Source organism: Onychomys torridus, chromosome 10 (assembly GCF_903995425.1).
Source record: "Onychomys torridus chromosome 10, mOncTor1.1, whole genome shotgun sequence".
NCBI classification, from domain to species: domain Eukaryota; kingdom Metazoa; phylum Chordata; class Mammalia; order Rodentia; family Cricetidae; genus Onychomys; species Onychomys torridus.
Window position 1 is genome coordinate 60,820,265 of NC_050452.1, and position 12,065 is coordinate 60,832,329.

The 12,065-nt window shown below is 38.8% G+C and overlaps 1 protein-coding gene across 5 annotated transcripts in view; it reads left to right on the top strand.

The window, feature by feature from the left end:
• The window catches only part of Kcnip4 (potassium voltage-gated channel interacting protein 4), a 1,106,582-nt gene that overhangs the window by 1,076,873 nt on the left and 17,644 nt on the right, over nt 1–12,065 (top strand). For all 5 annotated transcript variants that reach the window (XM_036200428.1, XM_036200432.1, XM_036200431.1 and 2 more), the window contains one exon: nt 7,347–7,417. In XM_036200428.1, the coding sequence (XP_036056321.1) occupies nt 7,347–7,417 (71 nt within the window). The remainder of the gene's footprint in view (nt 1–7,346; nt 7,418–12,065) is intronic.

The following is a 12,065-nucleotide window of genomic DNA, read 5'->3' on the forward strand; positions in this document are numbered from 1 at the left end:
CTCTGACCCCAGATAAATTTATTAGGGTGCACAATATTTTGGGGAACACAATATCACCACACTAGAGGGGCAATGGGACTTTCTGATATGGCCAGAGGTTGTAAGAGTAGCAGCTGGACAATCTTGTTAGCCTCCACAGTATGCAGCTATGGCACATGATACTGGAGTTGCAGCTGTGCTGCAGAGACCAGCTGAAGCAGGGCTCACCTGCCAGATTCCATGTGGGGCCATGGGCTTTTCCTTAAAGCTGGCTATTGATTCCCAAGCCTGGCTCGCTGAAACCCAAGGCCCTAAAGCTCCACTGTTTCGGTTGTTCATCAACTCCATCGCCATGGATCAGAAAGACAGATACAGACTAATATGAGACACAAAGCCAAAATGACCAGAAAGAACATAAAGCCAGAGGACAACAGAAAACATGAGACAATGACATTAACAAACGGAGTCTTCTGCTTCAGAGGCCTACCAGTCTGACCAAGAGAAATTGTCTTATGGCCTTATACAACCTAGACATTAGGAAACCATTAGGCTGGGTCTCCTTAAGACCTTCTTGGCTCCCACATCCATGCTCTGTTTAGCCAAACACACAGCTTGGCTCCCAGTCATGAAATGTCCCTAACGTTCCTTAGCTCTGGTGTGCAGCCTAGACATTGGAATCCTGTTGATGACCAAACTACCAGACCTCTCTGTGTAAAAACTTTGTGTTTGGGCTGCTGGCATCCTCAGGAAGTTGTCAGGGTTTCAAGGTCAGGAGAGCGAGTTTGATGGCTGTGGCTGAACTCCCCCATTAACCAGAGTTAGCCAGTGGGCCATGAGACATCTGTTTCCCTTTGCCCAGATGAAGGATTGGTGTTCTAGTCAGGCCTCCTATATCCCCAGATAGAGTACACCATAACCAAAAATCCAGAAAACAGGCAGGAAATCCTGACAGGAACCTAACTAAAAAGGGCTTTTCTGACTTATGAAAAAAGAAGTCTTCTATAGAAAATGCTTGCTATTTCCTTTTTTCAAGCCTGGCCATTCACTGCAGGGGTCTTCAGAGCCAGAGAAAAGAGCTTGGGCACAGAATTTGCAGTGGAATAATCCTTTTTATCTCGCTGGTGCCTCCAAATGCTTAACCTGAGATTTGCAAGAGAAAAACCAGTTCCACCATTTTGAGCCAAATTGAAGCAATCTTTAATTAAATATGAAACACTGGCCAGGTAGATGGACTCTGGCCAGGTTCACTCCCTGGAATTCCCAGCCAAGTGGCCCTGAGACACATGTTGTAGGCCTTTTAAAGGACAAACCCATATAGAAGCCATATTTTCCCACATGGTTTGGCTATTATTTTCCAAGACCTACAACTCATAGCATCCCAGGAAGTCACCTGGTCCTTGGACAGGTGGAACTTACAGGTTAACTTTTTGAGCCTTACAATATCATCTCTCATGGTGGCTAATTGTTTCATATAAAAATTAAATCGTCTTTGGTTTGGTTTGTAATCCAATTAGTTTTAGGATTCTCAGTGATTTTAAGACAACTCTTGTGTTTATTAACAAAACAGAAAGTTTGAGTAAATGTGGTCTTTTAAAAGAATTTAAATTCTAGTAAAACAAAGGAAGGCTTTATTAGATGGAAATAGATATATTGTAAGAATAATTCTTCTGCTCTATCTTGTGACTTCAGTGCAGAGAAGTATGTCCTATTGGACACAGGGCAGCTATATGCTTTAACCTCCTGTTCCACTTTGGTTTCTGTTGATGTGATAAAACTCTCTGACCAAAAACAACATGGGAGGGACTGTAAGAGTATGAATTGTTGAGACCAAGATTGGAAAAGCACAGGGACAAATAGCCAAACTAATGGAAACACATGAATTATGAACCAAAAGCTGTGGAGCCCTCAGCTGAATCAGGCCTTCTGGATAAGTGAGACAACTGAATAGCTTGAACTGTTTGGGAGGCACCCAGGCAGTGGGACCGGGACCTGTCCTTAGTGCATGAGCTGGCTGTTTGGAACCTTGGGCTTACACAGGGACACTTTGCTCAGCCTGGAAGGAGGGGACTGGACCTGCCTGTACTGAATCCACCAGGTTGAATTGAATCCCCAGGGGAGTCTTGGCCCGGGAGGGGCGGGGGGGAAGGGAGGGGCGGGTGCGGCAGGGGGGAGGACAGGGGAACCCATGGCTGATATGTAAAATTAAAACACAAATATAATAAATTTAAAAAGGAGAAAAAAATCTTTTGAAGACTATCAGAAAAAAAAAATGGGAGAAAAGAATGCATTTCATCTTACACTTCCAGGTCATATGCTATCATTGCAGAAAGTCAGGAGACTAACTCAAAGCAGAAGCTTCAAGCAGAAACCACAAAGGAACAGTGCTTACTAGCTTGTTCAAATAAGTTTTTTTTAAATACAGTCCAGGCCCATCTGCCTAGGGATGGCACTCTCTACAGGCCAATCTGACCTGGGCAATTTATTATTTAAGGTTTCTGCTTCTCAGGGGATTGTGGATTGTGATAAGTTGATAGCTGAAGCTAACTATGATGCATCATATGCCATGGTTGTAATACTGTAATGATTACAATTTTTGCATTAATGAAACACTAAACTGGGGAACTGAGATATAGATCAAACAGAGGGTTTGTTTAACATTTATAAGGCCATGAATTAAATCCTCAATATTAAAGGGAAGAAGGGGGAAAGAGAGAGAAGATTTGATACCATCTAACCATCTGATTATTTTTATATAAATCTAAATTACTTTAACATTTTTAAAGAAATGTCTTATGTACTGTCTTTGTGTCTACCAATATAGAGCAAGATGTAAATATCAAAGCACAAACACAGATGGAAATCTTTGGTATTATTTTTTAGTCAAAGTTATTACACAGTACAGATTATGTAGCACTCCACATTAAGATGCAAACTTTATTTTAAAATATTTTTGCATTAATAATATCTACTAAACAGAGAAATCTATATTGCAAAGGATTATTCTCACAAATTTGGAGAGATCTGAAGCAGAACAATCACTTTCTGGCTCTTAAAAATTCTTTGATTATTCATGTTAATTGAATGTATAAATCTTAAGGTACATCATTGAAAAGAAAGAGATATTTTAAAGAATGATGACTTACCATTTAAAAATTAATATGATGCATGGAAATTACTTATCACAATGATGCCTGCAAAGGAAAAATGTTCCCAGGAAGAACACAATCTCAGATGGCAGGCAGATTCATATTGTAGCTGTATACATCTTCCGTGGAGTCATAATTTATTCAGGTTGATAGCCTGAGAGCAATAGGTTTCTGTCATTATGAACAATAACAACCAAGTATCTATAAATCACCACATCTCACCATGTCCTGCACAAATACTTTGTCTTGTATATAGAAGCCCCTGCCCAATGTGTATTGTGTCAGCTTACTGGCTCTTCCTAAGGTTTGGTAAGAGTTTGCTAAACATGGCTTGTTTGGTGTTGTGAATGGATGTCAACAGAGACATGTTGAAGAGAGCATCGTTCAGGGGAATAAAGCTTACCTAACATAAATAAATGAGATAATGAAAGCCTTTCTAGTCCTGTTGCCTGTGTGTTCAGGTGTTTCTCTCTATGCAGTAGAAGCATTAAATGTGTAATTCTTAGCACATTAACCATTACAACATCTTTGGAGAAATGAAGGTTTCTAGACTATTTTTGCTTGTATTATATGAACTTTGTACATTGACTATGCAAGATCCCCAGTTAGCAGCTATTAAAGAGATGAATGAATAATACCAAGTCAGAAGAATATGTCTACAAATATCCTCTGTGTAGCCATCATACATGAAGCAGTTGAAGCACATATATGGCTTCTCTGAATATAAAGATTAAATTAAATGATAAGGAATGTACAAGTTACTATATAATAAATGCATTTGTCCTTCCAGACTACTATATAACAATTTTCAGTGTTGTTATTAGGGAAAATTACAAACTGGTCTTTTGTTGTTGCTGATATTTTTGAGAGAACAGGGTGCTTGAACCCAATGCCTTTCATGGGGTAAATACATCTTCTACCAATAAGTTATACCCCTAGTCTTAGAGGACTCAGTGACAGAGACTACTATTCACATATATAGATCTACCTTACCAGATCGGCAATGCCATGGACTGTGTATTCAAATGCATTAGACTACTATTCACACTTATAGATCTACCTTACCAGATCAGCAATGCCATGGACTGTGTATTCAAATGCATTATATTAGTAGTCACATATATAGATCTTCCTTACCAGATCAGCAATGCCATGGACTGTGTGTTCAAATGCATTAGACTACCGCCACCCCTTGTGCTTGAATCCAGATGAGGTAGAGTTTCGGTGGGAAGAAAGAATCCCAGCAAACCGATTTTACTACTCAAACCTGAGATGTTATCATTGCTCAAGAGAGTTGATCGAACTATTAGTTGAAACCCAAGCAGTAGAACAAAAAGATAATTAATATTCACTAAATATTTAATAAGTTCCTGTGACTATTATAAACTCTTTGCATATGTAATATCTCATTTAAACTCCATGATGGTTTTACAAAGTACATACTAGTATTACTATTCTTTATGGATGAGAAAACTGAGTCACAGAAGTGTTGACTGGCTCAAGGCCACAGCGTTAATCCTTGAAAAAGCTGACATTCAAATTCAATCACTCTGATTTTATTATTTTGTTAGCCAAATCTCTCTGCATGATAAACTTAGGCTGGAAAATTGGTACATTTCTGAGAGAGTTGCCAAGGTGTACTAAGGAACAAGAAGTCATCCTAATAACATCGGTGTAAACCATGAGTGTCATTGCTACACATCAAGCTTTGAAATTAATGGAACACCATTTGAGAAAAATAATTATTACACACCTATATTATCTTGTTTTGTAATTAAAATTGCAAGCATTGTCTGTTATGAGCCATTATTCATGATGAGTTTTGCTAGCTCAGGTAAAGATATTTACCTTGATTGTCTAAACAGGGTGACAAGAGACTCACTTAATTAAACTCATTATAAACTATGCAAACTTTTTTTTCTCCCCTGGAAATAAATTTAACATACCACCTATAAATTCCTAGCTCCTTGGAGCTATAAGGACTTTGAGAAGTATGTGAAAAGTTTTATTGAGTACAAAACAACTTTCTGAACCTGAATAGGCTGCCAAGTCTTTATTACTCTATAATAAAATTTCCCAACAATTGCACTAAGTCAATTGCAACCAAATCCCTGGTCCCACATCCAAAATACCTTCTTCCTAGAACTCATCAATACTGCACAGGCATCACTCTAGATACTGCCAGTTTTACATACTATATGAACTCAATGTGGGTGCCTGGTTAACTGATTGAAAATAAAAAGTTAATGGTACTGAGAAGATGGCTTAGTTAATTGCCCAAGTATGCACAACTAAGCTCTGATTCCCTACACTCACATAAGTACAGGTGTGGTGAAATGCATCTGTGACCATAGTGCTGGCAGGGTGTAGGCAGGTGCTTCCCAGAGGCTCATGGCCAACTAGGCTATCTGAAAAGGTGAGTTCCATGTTCAGTGAGAAGCCCTGTCTCAAAAACTAAAGCAGAAAGTAATAGATAAAGATACCCACATTGACACCTTGTGTCCATTTATGCATATATGTGCAAATACACCTGCACATCCAGGCATGAAACACACACACACACACACACACACACACACACACACACACACACACACACAGAGAGAGAGAGAGAGAGAGAGAGAGAGAGAGAGAGAGAGAGAGAGAGTCAGAGACAGAGACAGAGAGACAGACAGAGACAGAGACAGAGAGACAGAGAGACAGAGACAGACAAAGACAGAGAGAGAGAGAGAGAGAGAGAGAGAGAGGTGAAGGCAGAGGGGGGAAGAGAACAGTTAAGGTCGGTGATGCATTATATTGTATTTCACAATGGGAGATGATGACTGGAACTGCTACCATCATTTTTGAGAAACTGAATGTGCAGTCAGTTTTAAGATGCATGACCTTCATGTTAATGACCAGCAAGTGACTCTGATGGAACACTGAAGGAAAACAATCCTTCGATAGCTCCCAATCTGTAGAGTACAGAAAGTTGGATTTCCTCTAGCAGAATGTAGAAACTTTCAAAGACGAGGAGCATTGATACTTGTTTTGATTTGGAAAAGTAATTCCCTATCACTGCTACCCTGATTTAGCTCTTTGGCAGCCTTTTAAAATCAATTCATAATGTCAGAAAGGAAGAGAAGTTATAGTAAATCCCAGTAAAAATAGAAACCAAAAGTCACAAAATAGAAATTAATGAGCTTTTAAGCAGAAGATAAAGGGCTAGAAGCAGAAGGCTGAAAGGTTACATTCTTGTAGGGTGAAGACTAAAGGCTAAAACCCATGAGGTGAAGCATTTAACATAATCATGCAAATTTGATCAAGAATTGAGCACAAAAGCACTTAAAGACTAAAGCTGGGCATTAAGAAAGGAAAACAAAGAGAAATACTTTTTAAATGAAAACTGAAGAAAGCTCAGAGCCTAGTGAAACAAAAGAAAAGCAAAGGGAGGAAAGGAGGAGCCATGAGAAGCAAACCCAGGGGAGGAGTGAGATTTCTGAGATCTTCAGTGACTGAATCCAGAGAAAGTGGGGATGCCAAGTCATTCATACTTGTCCTTATTACCTAGAGCATTGAATCCCACCCAGAACACAAATAGGATAGTGGCACCGTACTGCATGCAATAACATGGAAAATAAGAATCTCAGGGTCTACAAAATCCTCCACATCTTAACTACTAGAAGCTGCCTAACTTACCACTGTCCCAAAGCCAGGAGCCAAATTTATTGGTCATAGGACAACCTCAGAATGTGCATGTCTCATATCTACATCTTAGTGACTATGTGGCATTGGTCAAGTTCCTCAACCTCTTTAAGTCCAAAAATATTTCCTTGAGCTATAAAACCTGCCAATACTAAAAATGACAGGGGTAATAATGATATCAATTCATCCATGTCTCATTACTTGGCTTTTTACTTCTTTACTAATGGAGATAAAATTTTGCCAAGCACCAAACAATGTCCAGACATGTCTCCATAATCTTGGCATCCACCTACGGGACCATTATGCATTTCAGAGTTGAGATCACCATAAACCATCTCATATTTTGACATTAATCCTAGCCAGAGGCTCACAGAAAATATCACTAAGGGCCTCAGAATGTAGCTCATTCCTATAAATCTCAAGTTGCAGTTCACTAAAGAAAGAGGGTGGGCGGCAGAGATCAAATATACAAGTTGGAGAAAAAGGGGTGGGCTGTTGAAACACTTACTAAATGATATCTCTCTTTCAATGTTTCAGACTCCACAACATATGCACATTTCCTGTTCAATGCATTCGATACGGACCACAATGGAGCTGTGAGTTTTGAGGTAAGCCCTAGACTCCTGTTATACCATTTGACTTAAGACACTCTGAAAGGGATTTTGATCTTTGTAGCAGAAAAGTTAGAGGTTAATATTTGCTTATGTTTGAAAGGTCCAAGAACACCCCCTTCCTCTTTATTACGTTACAATGTAATTGTTCTTATCTTTCCAAAGTTGGAAAAATTACAACCTACATTTAGTGTACTTTCAAATATGTGCTATCTGTTCATGCATGGCTCTCCTCAACAGCATGAGGACAATCCCAGAAGGCATCTGACATTTACTGGTATTTACTGTGGGCTAGTACTTGGATATATAGATGTAATATATTTAATCTCTGAATCAGAAGCCTAGTAAATGTAGAGTAATGCATGATATTTACTACAAAAAAATGCTGCCTTCACCAGCCCCAGAGTTTGCAATGAAATTAAAAATGTTGAGTAACCTACAGCAAAAGCATGCAGTGCTCTTCATGAAGTATGGAATATGATAACCTTAATAAAAATGTGTTATCTCTCTCACACATGGATGGATGTTTACTCTGAATAGAGAGAATGTTCTCTTTTAGGGGATTCATCCAGTGTCTAGCAGGACAGAGGTAACAAACAGTATATTTAAATGCAGTTGCTAGGAGAATAAACAGAACATGCACTTGGAATAGCTGTCTGTGACTTTTACTTTTGTTAAGAAAACAGAGAAGAATGTTTTGTTGACAGATTTGCTTACATTCTGAGTGACTGTATTTGGTTTCTGGGTAAATTAAGTATCTATTATCTTACGTTGTAATTTCAGTGTCAGGGAGATGATAGACAGACAGACAGACAAACAGGCAGACAGATACTAAAGAGTATGCATTATAGCATTTAGGAGGTAAATTATTTAGGGGATATATTTCCTATTTTGAGGGGGTGGAGGAAGATGAAGCCTGACACACATGTAAAGCAATTCTAATAAGGATCCTGAGAAAGTAAGTGAGATGGTGGGATGCGACTAGCCAGGGAAATGAACCAGAGGGAGAAGGGACTGCAGTAGCAAGGCCTGGCTGATGGGATTCATCAATTATATCTGGAGAAAGGAGCAGAAGCTGATCAAGGGAATATAGGTTTGACAAGGGAAGCATGAGGCAGACTGTGGGAATAAAGACAAAACATCTGCAGATCTTCTGGAAGACAGAATGCAAGTATATGAGCCAGAAGGGAGGGGTGGGAAAGGAAGCAAAGGCCACATCTTAAGCAGGCTGCCAACCAAAGATGTTGAAGACTGTTGTAGGACATGAGGACTGCTGAGAAGTTTCAGCATGGCTGTTCATGTGTGCAAGCTATGTTCCTGAAACTGGGAGTGCAATTAGAAGCTACTTATTCCAAGAATCCAGATAGAACCTGATGAAAAACTGAACTTCAGTAAAATCCTTTGAGATGAGAGGAGAGATGAATTCAAAATTATTAAACATGAGCATTACAGAATTGTAATCATCTGACATGTTTAGGAGGGAAAACAGTTTGGGCTTGGACAACATTCTGAATACAAGGCTACATGGAAGCAGGCTGAAGAAAGAAAGGTGGATCATTGTAAATTATCAATCAATGGTACTAGACTAGAATTTCCAGAGTACCTTGTCATGTGTACTCTGTCCTCATGAAGACCTCAGGTCATGGGTTTGAAAATTCTGGACCAGGGATATTAATCATCATCTTACAAAACTTTCCCAAGAAATATCCCTTTACTAAGAAGGGAAGGGCAGAAGGTGCTAGTGATTGAGGACATGTGAACCAAGAAGTCAAGGCAGGGTGAGCAGAGTTATCCTGCATGCAGAAACTGCAGTTACTGGGCCAAAGGGGAAAGCGCAAGGGTGTCCTCGATCTCCTGAAATACTACTACTAGTGACAGCTTAAGAATTCCTGAGGGGAATGTCTTATCAGTACTTATTCTATAGTGCTAATACCAGCATGGCCTCAATACACCTATATTGAAAGTGTAAAAGTCAATGGTCTAATTCACCTAATTAAAAAAAAAAATAGTTAATTACAGAGAATGGTAGAGGAAAAAAACTACTAGGGATTTCATTACTTGAAACAATTTGTGTATCAGAAACATTATATTCTTCTATAGGTGTCTTATAGAACTTTGTGTTCAATTTTGCATGCATATTCACCTAGTGTCAACTATGTGGGATAATGTATAGCAATGCTTTTATGATGTTTCGGTAAAGCATCAATAATTATAATTAGGGCTCATTTTAATTTGGGGGGTTGCCTGTAACAGTTATATGTGATATACTATAAACTATTAATTCCATGCATGTCAATAAATACTGAATAAAAATTAAATTTTAGAATGAGACACTGTAGTTATATTTCTAAGTGAATTAGCTACCTAGAAGGTACCTAGAAGATAGAAATGGCTTGGGAGGGACAACACTTTTAATAACAACAACCAACAGCAACAGACTATTATGATTTTGAGATAAATGGAAGATTAATAGTATTTGCTTAAAAGTGAATGGCAGAATTAACAAGTCAGTGGGGACATGGTTTGGATTATGACTGGATCCAACCCCCTTCTTGCTACCAAATGGCTATGGAACCGTAGATTTAGTATTTCAACCCTCTAGGCCTTAATATTCATATTACTACAACACCAGTAGCAATGTAAATTCACAGGTTAGTGTACAAATGGAAAAATTATAATAGGAGTGGTGGGTTTGGTTCTGAGCCTGCCACCAAATAAATGCTCAATATTTATTAGATTTTTAGCTATAGCATTTATTACTTTAGGCATTTTCTAATAAAGGTAATAATTCCGGCATTTATCATCACATTACAATAGATTACATGGTAATCTAGAATAGTTAAACATATTCAGGCAAAGACCTATATAACTACCTTGTGACATTATGACAGATTTTTATCTCATTATAATAACATTTACCATATGAAGTGCTTAAATGTTAGTAACAATAGCTACTCAATGATAAAACAAACCTATGCTTATTTAACTTTCATTATTTTAGGCATTATATTGAGTTAATTATATAACATTAATTTCTATAACCCCTCTATGTACTATAGTTACCTGTTTTAGAAAATGAGAAAGGGGAGTCACAAAGTTAAATATCTTGCCATAGTTATGGAGTTAGTATGTATAACACTCAAGATTCAAATTCAGGCTACCTGGCCTCACACAGTGGTTGGCACAGATATAGTTTTCCAATCTCATATACATCTTGCACCTGAAATCCCCATAGCTTGCTGAATTTTGTCTTTAAAGAGACTTATTTATACTTTAGAATTATAACAACATAAATAAATAGATAACTGATAGATAATGTATATACAAACAGCACATGCATCCTATTAATGTCTCCAACAAAGTCTACAGTAAACTATAACCAAATGTGTTATATATATATATATATATATATATATATATATATATATATATATATATATATCTCCAACTAAATACAATAAAAGCCACAGCAACTGTTGGCCATTGCTGTCCATATAATCAGTGAGCTTACATGCTTGGGCTGTTCCCAGACTCTCCTATACTGAGGTGGGGTTTAACTGAGGTTTTATAAACAGAGAGTGGTGGGAATAATTTTCCACCCAATCTCTTTTGTAGAGATTGCAAGATCAAGCATTTCAGAAGACCTTTCAGCATATAGAAGGAACCTAGATTCTTTTTTTTTCATGATTTTTTTATTATTATTATTATGTGTTTTAATTTTGTACATCAGCCATGGGTTCCCCTGTCCTCCCTGCTCCTGCCCCCACACCTCAAGCCCCTCCCCTCCATTCCCATGTCCTCCAGGACCAAGACACCCATGGGGACTCATTTAAACCTGGTGGATTCAGTATAGGTTGATCCAGTCCCCTCCTTCCAGGCTGAGCATGTGTCCCTGTACAAGCCCAGGGTTCCAAACAGCCAGCTCATGCACCAAGGACAGGTCCCGGTCCCACAGCGTGGGAGCCTCCCAAACAGATCAAGCTATTCAATTGTCTCACTTATCCAGAGGGCCTGATCCAGTTGGGGGCTCCACAGCCGTTGGTTCATAATTCATGTGCTTCCATTCAATTGGCTATTTGTCCCTGTGCTTTTTGCAATCTTGGATTCAACAATTCACACTCTTGCAGTTCCTCCTCCTTCTAGACAGTTGAACACCTGGAGCTCCATCTGGGGCCGGGCTTAGGATCTCTGCATCCACTTCCATCAGTTATTGGATGAGAGTTCCAAGATGACTGTTAGGGTGTTTAGTCATCTGATCACCAGACTAGGTCAGATCAGGCTCTCCCTGACCACTGCCAGCAGTCTACAGAGGATATATCATTGTGGATTTCTGGGGACCTCTCCAGCACTCTGCCTATTCCTGTTCTCATGTGGTCTTCATTTATCATGGTCTGTCATTCCTTGTTCTCACTTTCTGTTCTTGATCCAGCTGGGATCTCCTGCTCCCTAAGATTTCTTTCCCTCAAATCTTGCCCTTCATTACTCCCACTGTCGTCCAGGTTGTTCATGTAGATCTCATCCATTTCTCTGTCATTGGGTGATCCTTGGGTCTTTCCTAAGGTCCCGTTTTCTAGGTAGCCTCCCTGGAGTTGTGTAGCAGTCTAGTCATCTTTGTTTTACATCTAGTATCCTCCTATGAGTGAGT